General features: G+C 54.6%; 6 protein-coding genes across 7 annotated transcripts; 4 read left to right on the top strand and 2 right to left on the bottom strand.

The window, feature by feature from the left end:
• Positions 1 to 18: 18 nt before the first annotated feature.
• PV07_05790 lies at positions 19 to 1,564 on the top strand. Of its 2 annotated transcripts, XM_016392706.1 has the most exons (3): positions 19 to 424; positions 475 to 503; positions 549 to 1,564. In XM_016392706.1, exons 1-3 carry the CDS (start codon positions 222 to 224, stop codon positions 1,469 to 1,471), a joined length of 1,155 nt encoding a protein of 384 aa, XP_016250225.1. In that variant the 5' UTR covers positions 19 to 221; the 3' UTR covers positions 1,472 to 1,564. The 2 variants fall into 2 exon arrangements, with proteins under 2 accessions (XP_016250225.1, XP_016250226.1); XM_016392707.1 differs by having other exon boundaries at positions 475 to 1,564.
• Positions 1,565 to 1,615: 51 nt separating this feature from the next.
• On the top strand, positions 1,616 to 3,012 carry PV07_05789 (uncharacterized protein). The gene is made up of 2 exons (XM_016392705.1): positions 1,616 to 2,308; positions 2,391 to 3,012. The coding sequence occupies exons 1-2, from the start codon at positions 1,861 to 1,863 to the stop codon at positions 2,897 to 2,899; spliced, it is 957 nt and encodes a 318-aa protein (XP_016250224.1). The 5' UTR covers positions 1,616 to 1,860; the 3' UTR covers positions 2,900 to 3,012.
• A 253-nt stretch (positions 3,013 to 3,265) lies between these two features.
• On the top strand, positions 3,266 to 6,716 carry PV07_05788 (uncharacterized protein). The gene is made up of 3 exons (XM_016392704.1): positions 3,266 to 4,018; positions 4,081 to 6,449; positions 6,511 to 6,716. The coding sequence occupies exons 1-2, from the start codon at positions 3,646 to 3,648 to the stop codon at positions 5,346 to 5,348; spliced, it is 1,641 nt and encodes a 546-aa protein (XP_016250223.1). The 5' UTR covers positions 3,266 to 3,645; the 3' UTR covers positions 5,349 to 6,449; positions 6,511 to 6,716.
• A 229-nt stretch (positions 6,717 to 6,945) lies between these two features.
• PV07_05787 (uncharacterized protein) lies at positions 6,946 to 10,490 on the top strand. Its single transcript, XM_016392703.1, has 3 exons — positions 6,946 to 8,189; positions 8,255 to 10,116; positions 10,169 to 10,490. The coding sequence occupies exons 1-3, from the start codon at positions 7,967 to 7,969 to the stop codon at positions 10,184 to 10,186; spliced, it is 2,103 nt and encodes a 700-aa protein (XP_016250222.1). The 5' UTR covers positions 6,946 to 7,966; the 3' UTR covers positions 10,187 to 10,490.
• Positions 10,384 to 12,551, bottom strand: PV07_05786 (uncharacterized protein). The gene is made up of 2 exons (XM_016392702.1): positions 11,923 to 12,551; positions 10,384 to 11,314 (listed from the first exon to the last, which is right to left on the bottom strand). The coding sequence occupies exons 1-2, from the start codon at positions 12,037 to 12,039 to the stop codon at positions 10,751 to 10,753; spliced, it is 681 nt and encodes a 226-aa protein (XP_016250221.1). The 5' UTR covers positions 12,040 to 12,551; the 3' UTR covers positions 10,384 to 10,750.
• A 147-nt stretch (positions 12,552 to 12,698) lies between these two features.
• PV07_05785 (uncharacterized protein) lies at positions 12,699 to 16,289 on the bottom strand. The gene is made up of 2 exons (XM_016392701.1): positions 13,489 to 16,289; positions 12,699 to 13,436 (listed from the first exon to the last, which is right to left on the bottom strand). The coding sequence occupies exons 1-2, from the start codon at positions 16,040 to 16,042 to the stop codon at positions 12,838 to 12,840; spliced, it is 3,153 nt and encodes a 1,050-aa protein (XP_016250220.1). The 5' UTR covers positions 16,043 to 16,289; the 3' UTR covers positions 12,699 to 12,837.
• Between the last annotated feature and the right edge of the window lie 7 nt (positions 16,290 to 16,296).

Below are 16,296 nucleotides of genomic sequence, written 5' to 3'. Positions count from 1 at the left end.
ACCATCAAATTTGTGGCAGCGGACAAGACCTTGTGCTCGAGCAGCAAATGGAATTGTCCGATGTCACCCAGCCTTCCGCGTACTCCTGGATCACAACCTGCCTCTGTCTATCTGGCCCGCTGCGCCATGGCGTGGCGCCGGAGTCATACCCGTTCTCAATCGCGGAGTACCGGCTAAATACAACGATGCTGCCGCGTATATAACCTGAAGCCAATCCACATATGCCTGAATTGATTCTGGCTATATCTCTGTCTTCATCTACATCTTGTGGTCTTCTACTTACACGCCCTTTGCTCTATTCGTGTGACATATTGTGGCCCATCGGTCAAGCCATGGCTTCCTCCGGCGATCAGGTACCCAAAATGCAATACCGTTTCCTTGGCCGGTCTGGCCTTCAGGTCTCCGCGATATCGCTTGGAGGATGGTGGGTCATTACTAGCACATACGAGCACGCCTCAGCACTAACTGGAGTAGGGTCACTTACGGCGATGCGGTGGGCGACGGTAAGACACGACAGTTTCAAGTGGGACAAATCTAACTTTGCGAAGAGATTGCTTTCGAATGCATGAAAGCTGCCTATGATGCCGGAATCAATTTCTTCGACTGCGCTGAAGGCTATGCCGAAGGCAAATCTGAGCTTGTCATGGGCAAGGCCATCAAGAAATATGGCTGGAAGCGCAATGATCTGGTCATCTCGACCAAGATCTACTGGGGGGCGGCCCATGGAGACAATCCGGTCAACAATGGCGGCCTTTCCCGGAAACATATCATCGAAGGGGTCGAGGGATCCCTGAAGAGACTGCAGTTAGACTATGTCGACCTGATCTACTGTCACCGCCCAGACAGACACACTCCGATCGAGGAAACTGTTCGAGCGATGAACTATATCATCAACACCGGAAAGGCATTTTACTGGGGAACAAGCGAGTGGAACAGTGAGGAAATCGCCATGGCTTGGGCTTGTGCAGAAAGACTCAACTTGATCGGACCTGTCATGGAGCAGCCGGAATACAGCATGTTGGCTCGTGACCGGGTGGAACGAGAATATGCTTTGCTGTACGAGAACTACGGTCTTGGTCTGACCATCTTCAGTCCACTCAAGCAGGGTATCTTGACTGGGAAATACAACGACGGCATTCCCGAAGACAGCAGAATTGCCAAAGCCGCAGACGGGTTCACGACCACCCAGAGAGAGAGCTATGGAAATGAGCAATGGAAGAAGACTCTGGCCCAAGTCAAACAGCTGAAGCCGGTGGCAGACAAGCTGGGCACTGATCAGGCAACGCTGGCGTTGGCTTGGGTCTTGAAGAATCCACGTGTGAGCTCAGCAATCACTGGGGCATCAAAGGTTGAACAGATCACGAAATCTATGAAGGCTTTGGATCTGGTTGCCAAGTTAGACGACAAGGTCATGGCCGAGATCGATGAGATACTTGGGAACAAGCCAACACTCCCGTATAGACGGTTGTAGTTGGGTTGCTGTCCGCTGTCGAGGGCCATACTCAGCCTAGGTCCTGCACGATCGGAAAATATGCAACCAATTGATCAACCCCTTTGACTTTGACCATGTTGAGAACAACATATGATCCCTCGCCTCGTCTCCGTAGATAGCAGTACCATGAGTATCCATAGAATGGGCGATTATTGGTTTTGGAGTTGGAATGGGAGTGTCTGGGATTGGTTGATGGAGAAAAAGTGATGATGTATGATGTCAACGGCGAAACCTCCTCACATTTGCTCCCTGCGTCAAGTTTGGGTCACGGCACCACCTTCAACTGTATCTTCACTTCGACATCAAAAGTTGAGAGCCATTGATGTCCTGAAGCTTCTACACGTACAAAATCTCCCCGAATCGCCAGCATGAATCCGTCGCGTTTATTGACCGGGCGTCTTGCCGGTCGCCAACTGGCTGCAGGCGTGTCACGACGCTGCATCTCCTCTACCTCATCGCGTTTCAATGAAAACCCTCGAGTCCATCCCAACGCTGAAGAGCACCGCAAATACCAAAAGGAGAGAGCAGACAACCCACATATGACAAACACGAACTCTACCATCCACAACAAAATGCCTTCAGTCGGAAAAGATGCCCCTCCGCCAGAATTGCTGAGTTCTGCCGACCCCAACTACGTCCCGAAAGACAGGGTTCCGGAGAACACAGACAAGATGACGGGAGGAACACAATCGGGAGACCCCAACAAAGTAAGCCAGCCAGAATATGCTGTTGGTGAAATGGAGGGCATCTCGTTTCGAGTTGAGCCTCTACGGCGTACGGGAGAGGACCTTCCCACCATGAGAGCCAGATTACTATGTCGGTGCACACCCTGGGATGCAACACTGTGCATCCCGGGAGATTTCGTTGTTGCAAGGAGCTTGCTGACGCATTTCCATAGACCAAAGCAGGAAGCGAGGAACATTAGAGTCTGACCTGTTACTCTCCACTTTTGCAGCAGAGAATCTCTCCTCCATGGACCGGACCCAACTCGAGCAATACGACTTCCTCCTCGACGAAAACGACTGGGACATCTACTACTGGGCAACCCAGTCCCCAGCCAATGCCCCTACATCGCTCGAGACTGCGGAAGGTGCTACGAGTGAAAAGAAGACCACCCAGACGACCGAATACACCTCTCCCGCCAACCCCGGGCAAACTCAAGAGACCGACGCATGGAGGCAAGGAGCTCCGCGCAGTGGAGAGTGGGCTCAGACCGTGGGGACTTTCAGACCAGCGTATAGACCTGTTCCGCAACGATGGAAGGACAGTGAAATTCTGCACATGCTGCGCAGGCATGTCAGGGAAAGGAGTGCTGGCGGCGTTCTGGAGGATGTCAAGGCAACTCCCAACAGCAAAGGCAGCGGTGGTGGTCTTGGGAGAATGCCTAATGTCCAGACCTTTGATTGAGCTTGTCTTGAGCTTGTACATACAACCACAAAATACGGGGCCTGTCCAATAATGAAGACCCGAGCGATGGGTTAATGTTGCTTGCTCCATCTTTTCCTCACCGCGATTCCTCGACATTGTCTTTTCGCCGATGCTCGGCGCCAACGGCTTTACCGGTCGAAGAGCCGTTCTGCCATTCTCGCGTCGCTCCATGTCGTTGTGGGGAGGTTTTATAAGCAACCCAGTGATGCTCGGATTTAACTGGTGGAAGCTTCAATCCCGCGGATCTCGTACCATCGAGTGGCCACCCGGTACGAAGACAATGAGCGTCCCACGAGGCATGCCGAACATCGTCTTCCTTGTTGAGATCGATAACCACATCCGACCCGCCAATTAGGGAATTGATTACCGCGGAATCACTGCCATCAACGCTGCGTTGAGGTACTCCACCGATCATTCTTCGACGGCTCGCTGTACGATCACCGCACCCAGCGCCATCGTTTTCGAGCCCTTTGAAATCATAGCCGGCTATAACGATCGACGTCGCCCATATTTTTCTCCTTCAAGATGGCGTTCGCTGCTCAGTGTCGAGATTTCTTGCCTTCCTCAGCTTCACTCGCCCCCTTAGCTGGTGACTTTCTGCCTTGTCTATACCTTGAAACTGGCTAGTATTGGCATCTTGTGCTTCTGTATGACTCACGCAAGTTTCCTTCCCTCGGACCTCCAGAAGCCCGCTCTGGAGTCATAGACACCACCTCTGGCCCACAATGGCAGACCTTGAAGCCCAGCAGGCGGAGAAGAAGGAGCTCTTCTTGGACGTCCCGCATCAATACCCAGCCTCGTTGACTCCCGTTTCGACGAATCGAAGTCAGCCTCGTCCCAGTCTCCACTCGGGTCGATCTTACGTGGACGGACACAGCACGTACTTCAGTGACCAAGAGCCTGACGATGGGCCGGATCAGCCGCAAGAGGTGGACGTGGAGAATCCCTCCAAGACATTCGAGGTGGGTTGGGACGGGCCAGATGACCCCATGAACCCCAAAAACATGCATCATGCAAAGAAATGGCTGGTTGTCATAACGCTGGCCTTTGGCTCGTTGTGTGTAACGTGCACTTCTTCACTCTACACAATCACCTATGGTTAGTACAAGACCAACAGTTCCTGCATTGCAAACCACCCTCGGATGCTGATGGTGCGACAGAGCAAATGGACGCAGAGTTTGGCAACTCACGGATTGTTGCAACGCTTGGCCTGGCTCTCTTCGTCTTCGGCTTAGGACTGTCCCCCATGCTTCTGGGCCCTTTGTCCGAATTCTATGGTCGCCGCCCTATATATATACTTGGATATATCTTCTTCACCATCTGGCTGTTCCCATGTGCCTTTGCGCAGAACATTCAGACCATGCTGATAGCTCGGTTCCTGGATGGCTTTTCTGGAAGTGCCTTCTTGTCTGTTGCCGGCGGCACCGTTGGGGACATGTTCAATCGCGATCAGCTGCAAGCCCCCATGATGATATATACGGCTTCCCCGTTCATTGGCCCAGGTCTTGGCCCTGTCATAGGAGGTTTTATCAACTACAACACCACCTGGCGGTGGTCGTATTACATGCTCCTGATATGGTCCGGAGTGATGGTCATCGCGATCACTTTGATCGTGCCCGAAACGTACATGCCGGTGGTGCTGAGGAAGAAGGCGCAGAACAAGCGGAAGGAGACAGGAGACGAGAGGTACAAGGCTCCGATCGAAGTTTACGAAAGGTCCATGTTCTGGACGGTGGTGAGGTCTCTCTACCGCCCTTTTATGCTTCTATTCTTGGAACCCATGTGTTTCAATCTGTGCCTGTTCTCCTCCATCCTCCTGGGAATCCTCTACCTCTTCTTCGGAGCTTTCAATCTTGTCTTCACCGAGGTCTACCACTTCAAGGTCTGGCAGGTCGGCCTATCCTTCCTCGGCCTGATGATCGGAATGATCTTGGCGATCTTGTCAGACCCCATCTGGCACAGGAATTACCTTCGCCTGCTCCGGAAACGAGAGGAAAGCACCGGAGAGCGCAAGTCGGAGCCGGAATACCGCCTCCCACCCTCGATCTTCGGCGGGTGGTTTTGCGTCGTTGGGCTGTTCTGGTTCGCATGGACGATCTATGCCAGTGTCCATCCTATCGTTCCTATCGTCGGCAGCGGCTTTTTCGGATTCGGCACCATTCTTGTTTTCACGGGAGTCTTCACCTTTCTGGTCGAGGCATACCCCCTTTATGCAGCTAGCGCTCTGTCCGCCAACTCCTTCGCGCGGAGCTCGTTTGCAGGGGCATTCCCCCTGTTCGGGGTCCAGATGTACAACAAGCTCGGCTTTCATTGGGCCACGACACTTTTGGCATTTCTTTGTCTGATCATGGCGCCGTTCCCGTACCTGTTCTTCATTTACGGAAAGAGGCTGCGGCAGAAGAGCAGATTCACGACCCTTCCTGGATGAAACATGGGCGTTATTGGTAAATTAGCCCGGTGCGGGGACTAGAATCTCTTGCATTTTATCAATTACCATACCAAAATCCAGTGGATCCCACTATGTCGGACTTGCCCCTGTGAAGATCAATCCTCTGCATTACGAATCTGGCCGTCCATGTACGGAGCAAGACTGCAATAGACAAGATTCAGCTGCAATCCCGAATCTAGTCGACTGTCAATTACCCCTTTTCTTCGTTATCTATGCCCATATATGGCCAGTTTATATTTGCCGGAGCCATTTTCCTTGCTCCTTCAAAGGCACGACGAAAGAAGGCCCCGATATCAGGGGGCGGCTCGACGGGTCCCTGCGACTGGCGGGTGCAGGTCGCTCGTTGGAGTTGTGATGAGACAATGGAAATGCAGTCTGATAGGACGATTCTGCCTTACACTGCATGAAGCATCGTCAATCAATGCAGACAAACACGGCTGCCTTCACCATTGATCCAAGGAGCTGCATCCTCGTGCTGTGCCCCGCATGGTTTGGGATCAGTTGATGTACACCCAAGGTTTTTGGCAGGGGCTCGATGGCGATGGACACCGTAGAAGAAGGGAAATGAATGGCACATGCCCCGTTGCAGGACAATATTGGGTTGCACCAGACGCGATGCGGTGAGTGCTTCAAGATGGTTGCACAAATCCCGACGGCGAGCACGTGTCGCGCCACTTGGTCGGTGTGCCTGTCTCCTTGAACATTGGCAGAGATCAGTACGACATTGGGAGGGGACTGTTTTCAATGGCTTTTGGTTACTTGAGCAGCGACACCCCGTCAACCGTATGAGGCTGTGCCCTCTTGCAAGAATGCGGAATTGCCGATCAGGGTAATGACGAGCCTCAGCCGACGGGTTCCGGGAAGGTCGGGTGAACTCGGGCAGCCTCGCTGGGGGGGTCAGACCGACCTCGGCAGGCCGCTAAGGCATTGCGAAATCCAATTCATAAGCCCGACTGAACAAATGATTGGTAATTCTGAAGTCTGATTCTCTTGTTGGAGAAATATTGCTGCCCAAAGCCCGTGGCGGTGACAAGCTCCATAGACAGCGGGGAAGATTGAGGGTGTTTGTGTAGAATGAAAGCAAGTGTAAACCTTGAAGGCCACCGAAGTAGGGGATGATTCGAGCTAATTACCTTGTCAGTTTAACTTTGGTAAGCTAAGGAACTCACCGAGCGCACAGAGCACGGGGGCACGGGGGGGCTCCCCGAGAGGTAGTTGAGCTGGTTGGCTAAGGGGGGAGGGTGGCTGGAGATGCCGAGGGAATTACTTAAGTCAGTGGCTCGGTGTCCACAGGCCAACGTGGTGCCTAGCACCAGTGATGGGTGAACTGGTGGGCTCCAGGTGCGGCAGGTGCGGCAGGTGCGGCAGATGCAGGCCGTTGCAGGCCAGGTGGGTGGTGGGTAACCAGCATCATCAGGCTGACGATTCAGCTCTGGCCGCCCAGCTCCCAGCTCCCAGCTCCCAGGTGCTCCCAGGTGCTCCCAGGTGCTGCCAGGTGCCGCCAGGTGCCAGGAGCACAGCTGCTGGGCCCTGGTGAGCCCCTCACCCGCGCCCGCGTCCTTGCCTTCAGGCGTCGCAAGATTTTGTGGGGTCGCTTATAGTTAAAAGAGGCCTAGCAAATCATCACTCACACTAATCTCATTATTGCGCGAGTGCACCTCCAGTCCGACACTCACACACTCTTGGAAACCAGTCGCCAGAAACTCTCTCACCTCGTCACCTCCCTCCCCTCTGCTCCTCATTCCCCTTCCAACTCCTGCACGGCGCAGGGGAACTCTGGCCTCTGCGGCGACGGCAACTGCAGACCTGTTGCATTGACAGCGCCACATTAGGCTGCTCTGATATCAGCTACCTGTCTGCCAAACCTGACTCCGCATCCCGAGGCGCGGCCGAAGCCCTGACGCCGCCCGCCCTCTTTTGGGCGATCCTCTGCTGCCCGCATTTTCGAGTTTCTCCCCCAGCGCTCGACTCACTCGACCACCCGCCAACCTCAATCCAACCCGAAAATGCTTCAACCCTGCTGACAATCTGCCCGATCAGAAGTCGGCGCTGAAAGAGACGTCTTGCATTCCTCCTGAAGATAGCTAATCCTCTGCTATCCGGTGCCACCTGCGCCCCTCCGCCCGCCTCTTCAAGCCGCCGCACAACCTTTGTCCTTCCTGGACGCTCGGCACGAGAGCACCAGAAAAAATTGCTCCTTTTGTCATACCTGGCAGAGTCGCACGACCTTTGTTCCTGGCCTCCTTACACAACCTGGCTGGACAAGCGAAAACCCAGCTGCCATCAACCTCCAATCTTGCGCCGCCGTCATACACAGTTGTCGCTTCTCCCACCACTCTGCTTGAGAGGGAGCTGCTTCCTACGATCCAACCGCTTGGTCCTCATAGGGGGCTCGCGTCCTTGGTTTATGCGAGTTGAGCGCACGGTGGACCTATAGATTAGCGGAGCCCTGCTTTTGAGAAACTGTCATTTGGTCATTGCTCCTAACTGGGCAAAACCATTTGCGGCATCCCGTGTTACTCTGGCTGTTTTTGTGCAAGCCATCTTTTTGCATCCTGCATTCTCTGGCATCTCATTTATGGTGTCGTTATAACAAGATGACGGCCTCAGATGTCGAGGATGGCCACTCCCATTCGGCCTCTCCTGAGGACAGTGGGACCGAACACGTCCAAGTGAACATGGCCGGAGGTCAGAGCAAGAACGACGTTAAAAGGCCGCAAAATGGAGTCCAACCCACCAATCCCAAGGACCCTTCTCGTCCCCGGAGAAAGAAGGCACGTAGAGCATGTTACGCATGCCAACGTGCCCATTTGACCTGTGGTAGGTTTGAATGCTAAAACAACAAAATACGGCCCGTCATTCTCCAATGCTAACAATGTTTCCAGGCGATGAGAGACCATGCCAAAGGTGCATCAAGCGAGGACTGCAGGATGCGTGTCAGGATGGCGTCAGGAAGAAGGCAAAGTATCTGCATGATGCCCCTAATGAGGCCCTCATGCCTGGGGTTGGAGGGAGCATCTACAACCAACCCGGTGCAAAATCAAACTCGAGCGTGGGTAACGACACCCCTCATCAACAGCCGTATTTCCAACAAACGCCGACGTACAACAACTTTCCCACACCGTCACATATGCCTCCTCCGATGCTCCACGAGAGAAGTATGAGCACGGCCAGCTTCCCTCAGCAGTCACCGCTAGCCACCAATTTCCCAAATGTCGGACCGCAGGTTCCGCTGCAAAGCCCTGTCATGGGTGCTGATCAATCCAATGCCACCAACATGACGGCCGCAGGTTGGCCAGGGCACATGTACAGCGACGATGCCATGTTCAACTTTGACATTGCCAGCATGAACTTTGGCAATCACTACGGTGCGTTGGAGTTTGGAATGCTCGGTCATATGGCTACAAATGCGGGAGACACTCCTCCCAGCGACACGGCGACAAGGAGTGGGTCTATCACGCAGCAGCAATATCGCATGCCTTTTGGGAGCTTCAGCGAGAGCCCAACGGCCCGGCAACAGATATACAGCGAGACGATGCTGCCGGATTGGTCCAACGGGACCGACCCGTACGGGGCCCATGGGCACAATCGCCATATGGCTCCTAACGCGTTCGCGATAGAATCCAACGCGGTCAATTGGACATCTCCTGACACGAATGGCACGCCCAATAATGCTGTCAAATTCGAAGAGTCACCATTGATGACCAGCTCAGGCCTCCAGGTCCCCCCTTCAGCCTTGGATGGCGGTCCGGTCATTCATTCAACCGGACCCCTGGACGGGAGGAACCACCGGCCCCCTCCTCCTATATCGACTCCGCAATTGAAGGCCAAATCCCAGCTGCCGGTCAAGGCTTTGAAGCGGCCAAAGGATCCGTCGTCGATCTACACCTCCGTCACCCAACCTTATCCTTATACGGCAGGGTTCCACAGCTTCATCGCATACCTCCAGAAACGATTTGCCGCACATCCTTCCAAGACGCTTGCCATAGCCAAGTCTTTGGCGTCGATCCGGCCGTCGTTCATTGCGACCACCAAGACGTTGAACAGGGAGGACCTGATCTTCATGGAGAAGTGTTTCCAGCGGACATTATGGGAATATGAAGGGTTTATTGAGGGGGTAGGTACTCCAACAATTGTGGCGAGGAGGACCGGAGAAGTTGCAGCTGTGGGCAAGGAATTCCAAATCCTCACCGGGTGGACGAAGAATGTACTGCTCGGCCGGGCGCCGAATCTGAATGTGAACCGCGGCCATTCTGGACAAACGCCTGGCACTGGATCTGGGACCAATACTGCGCGACAGACGGGGACTAACACTCCTACGCAACGACTGTTTCTTGAGACCGAGAATGGCGAGAAACGACCACAACCTGTTTTTCTCGCCGAACTGCTTGACGACGAATCGGTGGTGCAGTTTTACGAGGATTTTGCGAGGCTGGCATTTGGAGACAGCCGGGGCAGCGTTTGTGGCAGGGCCAAACTCCTCAAATACCGGACCAAGGACGATGAACTCACCCAAAATCTCAGCGTCGAGGCTGAGGCGCGAACCGAAGAGGGGCGCCAAGGTCAACCCGAGCTGCGACGGCAAGACAGCTCTCGTCGTCAACAAGATATGAAGCGGGAGCGCGATGGGATTTCTGGCGAAAAAGGGATGCAAAAACTGGGATCGGCCGACGGGAAGGTGGACTGCACATATTGTTGGACGGTGAAACGTGACGTTTTTGATATACCCATGCTTATTGTTATGAATGTGAGTCCCCCCTTCTGCTTTCTTGGTGCTAGGAGGCTGACCTCAGACACAGTTTTTGCCTTGTATATAGGCGGTTCAAAAGTTTCTGCGATTCACGACTGCGTTATGTATCAACTGGAGGTGCGGGTACCTTGGGCACGCCATCTGGGAGATTGGCATGGGGGGGCTGTCGGCTTCGGACCAGGCAATGGACCAGGCGAAGGACATTGTGGATAAGCTGCAGTCGAACTGCACGAGCACAGCAACTATAGCACAGTATTATATACCGATGGCCCTCATCTGAGAGACAGCAAAATCTGCAGGGTCTACAAGGACCAGGTTCCCTGTCTTGAGAGCCTGGCATTGTCTATGAATTGAAAGATTGCGAAGCAGAAGCAGTTTCTATTCGCGTAGGAAACAAGCTGAGCCTGAGTTGGCCACTTTCCAGTCTCTGGCTCGGGAAATCTCTAGACTTGCGCTTCCCCCATTGACGGCACTATCATCCATGAATCCCAGCCTCGCGCATCCCTTTCACATTTTCCTTGTCGCAGGCATTCGTCCACTCATTCGATCGTCCGTAAGTGCACATGCACGTATTGGTCCCAGGGCCGGGTCCCAGCTCCCAGCTCCACCCCCGTAGGTGAGGAAATTTAATTTACTGATTCAACACCCCCCTCTCGACCTCGGCGGCATCGACGCCCTCCATCCACGAAAAGTCCGTCAGCCAGGCCTCCCACGCGCCGGTGCGGAAGCGCGCGTAGGCGGGGCGCTCGAGGCTGCGCGCCGCGACGGCGCAGTCGACGCGGATGTCCTCGACCAGGGCGTCGACGCTGACGTAGTCGTACTCGGGCCGGATGTAGCCCAGGATCAGCAGGTTGAGGGCCGCGCCGTAGAAGTCGCGCGGGAACTCGTGCAGGATGTGGATCTCGACGGAGCGCACCGTGTTCTTGTAGAAGGGGTTGAAGCCGATGGAGAGGACGGCCGGGTGGATCGAGATCAGTGGGGGGGCCGGTGGTGCTGAGGATGACGAGGTGGTGTTGGTGGAGGACAAGGATGTCGTCGTGGTGGAGGGCGAGGACGAGGCCGGGGTGCTGGCGGCGGCGGCGGACGGGCAGCTTTTCAAGGACAGGCCCACGAAGCCGTAGTAGATCCCGCTCGGGAGCGTGGGGTGCTCGGTCGACAGGCCTTCGGTGGGGATGTTGGCTGTGGGAATGCCGAGCTGGTTTCATCCCAAGCGAGGGGGAGATGTTAGTGTCTCTGGATTCGTCCGCGGGGAGGGGGGGGTTGTGTTGGAAAGGGTATTGGGTAGACATGGAGGGTTGGGACAGAAGGGGAGGCCAAGGGGGAGGGGAAGAGGGCATCCTGGAGAAAAGAGGAAGAAGTGTATGGCACGGCCTGGGACACGAAACCGGCACTGGACTGGCTTCTTGTGGGAGTCCGGAGGGTTTCATGGAGGAGACTGGCTTTGCTCTGAGGTCCAGGGGAGGAGGATAGCGAGGGCAGGCTTCTTCTCACGCTGATGGTGCGGGAAGGCCAAAGATGTCGGCAGTCAACCCGATAAAGTCGACTGTATGTCAAGTCTCCAGACCTGTCCATATTCTGAGCGTATCCAACCTGGGTGCTCGCTCACTCGCCCACTCCGACGATCCATCTCGTCTTCCTCCCCGTTGTAAAGCCCTCAGCAGCACCGACCCGATGTCTTCTTTTCCGTTGCTCTCTTCTCCCTTTTCACAGCCGAGGAAAGAAAACACGGACAAACAAGACACGACCCAACCCGAACCGAAATAAACCAGAAAGGAAAAAAAAAGATAAAAGCCAACCACTCACCTCTTTACTCCCCCTTCCAAACCCCTTGATCACCGGCCCGCACAGCTTGATGGGAAACGGCGCTTCGGGGCCTGCTTCGGGCCCGGCATACGGCTCGCGTGGCCCGTTCGGTGGCATGGCTGGAGATGTCGTGTCTGTCTGATCTGATCTGCGGCGCAAAGGGCCAGAGTCCTGGGGTAGGGAAGTGGAGGGGTAGAAGGCCGTGATGTATCGGGTCGGCGGTGACTAGTTGGATGCCTGGGGGATGGTGGATTGGTGGATGGATGATGATAGCGGGTGCCAATGGCGTGGAGGGGTCAAAGTCGCGAGGTGGGTTGAGATACGCGCAGATGGGAGTAGAGGGAAGATAGAGACGAGTCTTGTGGGTGTGAATCCCAGATCTCCAATGATCCTCTTGCCGTCGTTGTCGTGGGACGAGTCGGGGCCGTCTTCGATATCGGATCTCGCGCTGACTATTACAAGGTTTTCCCCCTCCGTCTCCAAGGCGTGCTTCTGCCACCTTCTAGCGGCCTTCTTATCCAAACCTTGGCTGGTCGCAGAGCTAATAATCAGCAATCTGAAGAGATCTGTGGTACCCGTGGACGACTGGTACCGAAAGGTCCGAGCCGTTTCAACCAGATATGTCGCCTCCCGACAGAGATGATGAATGCAATAGTCATCAACTGCGAAGCGGAAGACGAGGTCTTTGATCCATCTGGCCAATCGGATCGTGCGCAGATGACACAGCCTTGTCAGCATTGTCAGCCTTGTCCGTCCAGACGCATACAACGAACAACCACCTTTTCTCACATGAAAGCCGTGATAATTAATATTCGTCGTTAAGCCACGCTTCTTCTAATCTATACACCGCCCCGACTATACTCAGGCTCCACGAATAGGGTCGTCCACCGCCACCACATCCCATCCAGCAGTCATCTATACATTGGCCGAATACCCAACACTCGGCATGCGTCCAGTACTTCGCTTCCGTTCAGCCCATTTCCTCAATTCATCGACCCAAAACACAGTGCTGCTGATGCAAACCAGCGAGATCAGGTCCCACAGACCCAGCCCCTCGGTCTGAAACACGCGTTGCAAAAATGGCAAGTATATGACACAAAGTTGGCCCGCGAGACTGCCCGCGACCGCATAGTTGAACATTTTGTTTCCAAACAGCTTGATTTCGCCAAACAGCACCGACTTGGACTCCGAGCGGCAAGTCAGCGCATTGAACATGTCAAAAAGCACAAACGTCGTGAAGGTCATGGTGGTGTCGCGCTTGGTCACCACTCGCGTGCGGAGAGGCGTCGACTCGACCACCGACGGGTCGACGGACGTGTCATCGATATCCACCATCTCTCGAAGGTAAATGAATAGAGTACCCATCATGATAAGAGAGGCCGACGTCAGGACGCGGCGGATCAGTCGTTTGGTCAGCACGTTCGCATTGCGAGGTCGCGGCGGCTGCATCATCACCCGGGGATCGACCGGTTCAACCCCGAGTGACTGCGCAGGAGGGCCATCCATGAGTATGTCTAAGATACGTCAGTCTCTAAGCCGCGAAGAAGAATCGTCGACGTGACTTACTAATCCAAAGAATCTGCATGGCGTTAAGCGGATTCTTGAAACCAAACATGGTACTGAGAAGGACCAAGCTCAACGCCGCAACGCTCGTGCTCAACTGGAACGTGATAAAGTTCTGAATGTTGAAGAAGATGCCCTTTCCCTGTTCAATGGCGCGGAGAATCGTCGAAAAGTCGTCGTCCGTCAGGATCATATCGGCCGCCTCCTTGGCCACGTCGGTTCCTAGCTTTCCCATGGCAACTCCAATGTCAGCCTTTTTGAGCGCCGGCGCATCGTTGACTCCATCCCCGGTCATGGCAACCACGTCCCCCCGAGCTTGGAGAGCGCGAATAATCTTCATTTTGTGGTCGGGACTAGTCCGAGCAAAGATGTTCGTCCTGACAATGGCTTCCGACAGTTCTTGCTCCGACATCCGGTCAAGCTCATCGCCTCGGAGGACGGACCGCGAACCTGAACTTGGCTCGTTGACTGGCATCCCAAGATTCTTCGCGATCGCCACCGCTGTCGTCTCTGCATCGCCAGTGATCATGATGACTTTCACTCCTCCATTCATCAACCGACGAATAGATCTGTTCACATGTTTCCGCGGAGGATCGTTCATCCCGACCAACCCTGCAAAACACAAGCCAGTAAAAACATCCGTTTCTGGCTCCGCGGGCTTCTTAATCCCCGATGTTGGCGTGGAGCTTCTGCTGTTCTGCCGGGCCTTGTTCCTCAGGACGCCACTCGCAAACCCAATCACCCTGAGTCCCTCCTCTGCCATTGCTTGCGCCGCCGCACTTGCTTCTTTCCGACGGCTCTCGTCCAGCACCACTTCTTGACCATCTTTGGTCAAATATGTGTCCGACCGGCTCAACACCTGTTCCAGCGAGCCTTTGATGTATGCCGTTTCCGACCCCAGCCCATAGGCATTGGTCATCTCGCCGAGGGCACTACCAATGACGACGCCCATCCACTTTCTCTCGGAACTAAATGGTGTCTCGCTCGTTCGTGGCCCAATCTTTTCACGGACATCGTCTTCACCGTGCGCGTCCAACAAATCGAGCATGGCGATATCGGTAGGTTGACCCAGCCATCGGCTTTTGGTGACGGTAGAAGATCTATCTCTAGTAGAGGACAGCACCGCAGCAGAGGCAGCAGTCGCAGGCGTCCCAGAGGCGTTCTGAGACAGTCGACCGTTATTCGCGATATTGCCAATTCGGAGAATGGATTTGGTCGCGGATGTGAGTGCTGCTGTGGCGTCGACAGAGAATGGCTTGCCTACGTCGAAATGCCATAATTTGGTCACAGTCATGTGGTTGAGCGTCAATGTTCCTGTCTTGTCGCTGCAAACCACATTTACCGAGCCTAGCGTCTCGACGCTAGGGAGCTTGCGGACGATCGCTCCTCGTTTAGCCATTCGCAGAACCCCCAGTGCAAGAGTGACTGTGACAATGATGGGCAATCCTTCAGGAATTGCGGCAACAGCCAGAGACACCCCGATGGTAAAAAGATCCAACAGTTTCTTGCCCTGGACAAGGCCGATGATGATGATAACTCCGATGACGACGAAAGACATGTAGCTGAGTTGCTTTCCCAACAAGTCCATCGACTGCTGGAGAGGCGTCCGCGGGGCTTCTATCTCTTGGAGAGATAGCGAAATCGTCCCAAACTCGGTCTTTCCCCCGGTTGCGATGACAATTCCTTCCCCGTGGCCTGATCGCACCAGCGTTCCCATGAAAGCGATGTTGTGCTGCTCATTGAGGCGCACATCCGCACCCACTGTACCAGCTGCATTGTACGGTTCGGGGGTCCCATGATGCTCCAACCTACGGATAGTTGGGTCCAGAGCAGCAGGGAACTTTTCCACCGGTTCATTCTCACCGGTCAAATTGGATTCGTCAATCGTCAGCTCGGCAGCATGAGTGATTCTGATGTCGGCGGGAATGCGGTCGCCGGTAGCAAAGATGACCAGGTCTCCCACGACAAGTTGGGACGCAGGGATTGTGGTAGATGACTTTTCCTCAGGCGGAACCGCAGCGCCGTTGGCCAATGGCTCCATTTCAATCGCTTCATTTTCAGCGTGTTGATTTCTCGTCATGTATGTGGTCGACCTTGGCGCTGATCGTCTGACGTGGGCATAATGGGGGACCAGTCGGTGCAGGGCTTCCAAGGATTTCTCCGACCGGTACTCCTGCACAAAAGCAACCGTGACCACAATGGTGACGGCAAGAGCAATGCTGACGGCATCGTCCTTGTTGCCGATGAACAGTGAAATGGCGGCAGATGCGAGGAGCAGGAGGATCAGGGTTTCCTTGAACTGCTTAAGAAATCTTAACCATAACGGTTCCTCCTCTTCATGGGGCAGCTCATTGGGCCCGTCCTTTGCTAATCGCGCATGTGCCTCAGTCCGTAGCAGGCCCTGGGTGACGGAAGTCTTCAATTGCTCGGCCGTCTGTTGGGGGGTGAGGAGAGAGTAAGAGGATGTTATCGAGGAGGAGGTGGAAGCATAGCGGGCTGGACTCCGCGGCCTGTTTGTCTGGGATTCTGCATTGAAGACCGGCAGTAATGTTGACATGATTGCATGGTAGCTATATTGATTGCCGCCCCATCCTCCGCAAATAGCCCGTGAGAAAGAATACGAGTAGACCGGTCAGTGGAGGGTCAGTTGCAACGCATGCACGGATGATGAAGGCTAGAGTGATGCTGAAACAGATATTGACAGTGAGGATAAGAGGCTATGTTGTTGTCACACGAGGATGCCTCAAGGCGCGCGCAATGGGCCGGTGGAAAGAAGATGGGGACGCAGTAAGATAGGGATCCTCTTCTCCT

This window comes from Cladophialophora immunda, assembly GCF_000835495.1.
Source record: "Cladophialophora immunda strain CBS 83496 unplaced genomic scaffold supercont1.3, whole genome shotgun sequence".
Classification (NCBI taxonomy): Eukaryota; Fungi; Ascomycota; class Eurotiomycetes; order Chaetothyriales; family Herpotrichiellaceae; genus Cladophialophora; species Cladophialophora immunda.
The sequence above is the reverse complement of the archived record's forward strand: the minus strand, read 5'-3'. Positions and strand labels throughout refer to the sequence as shown.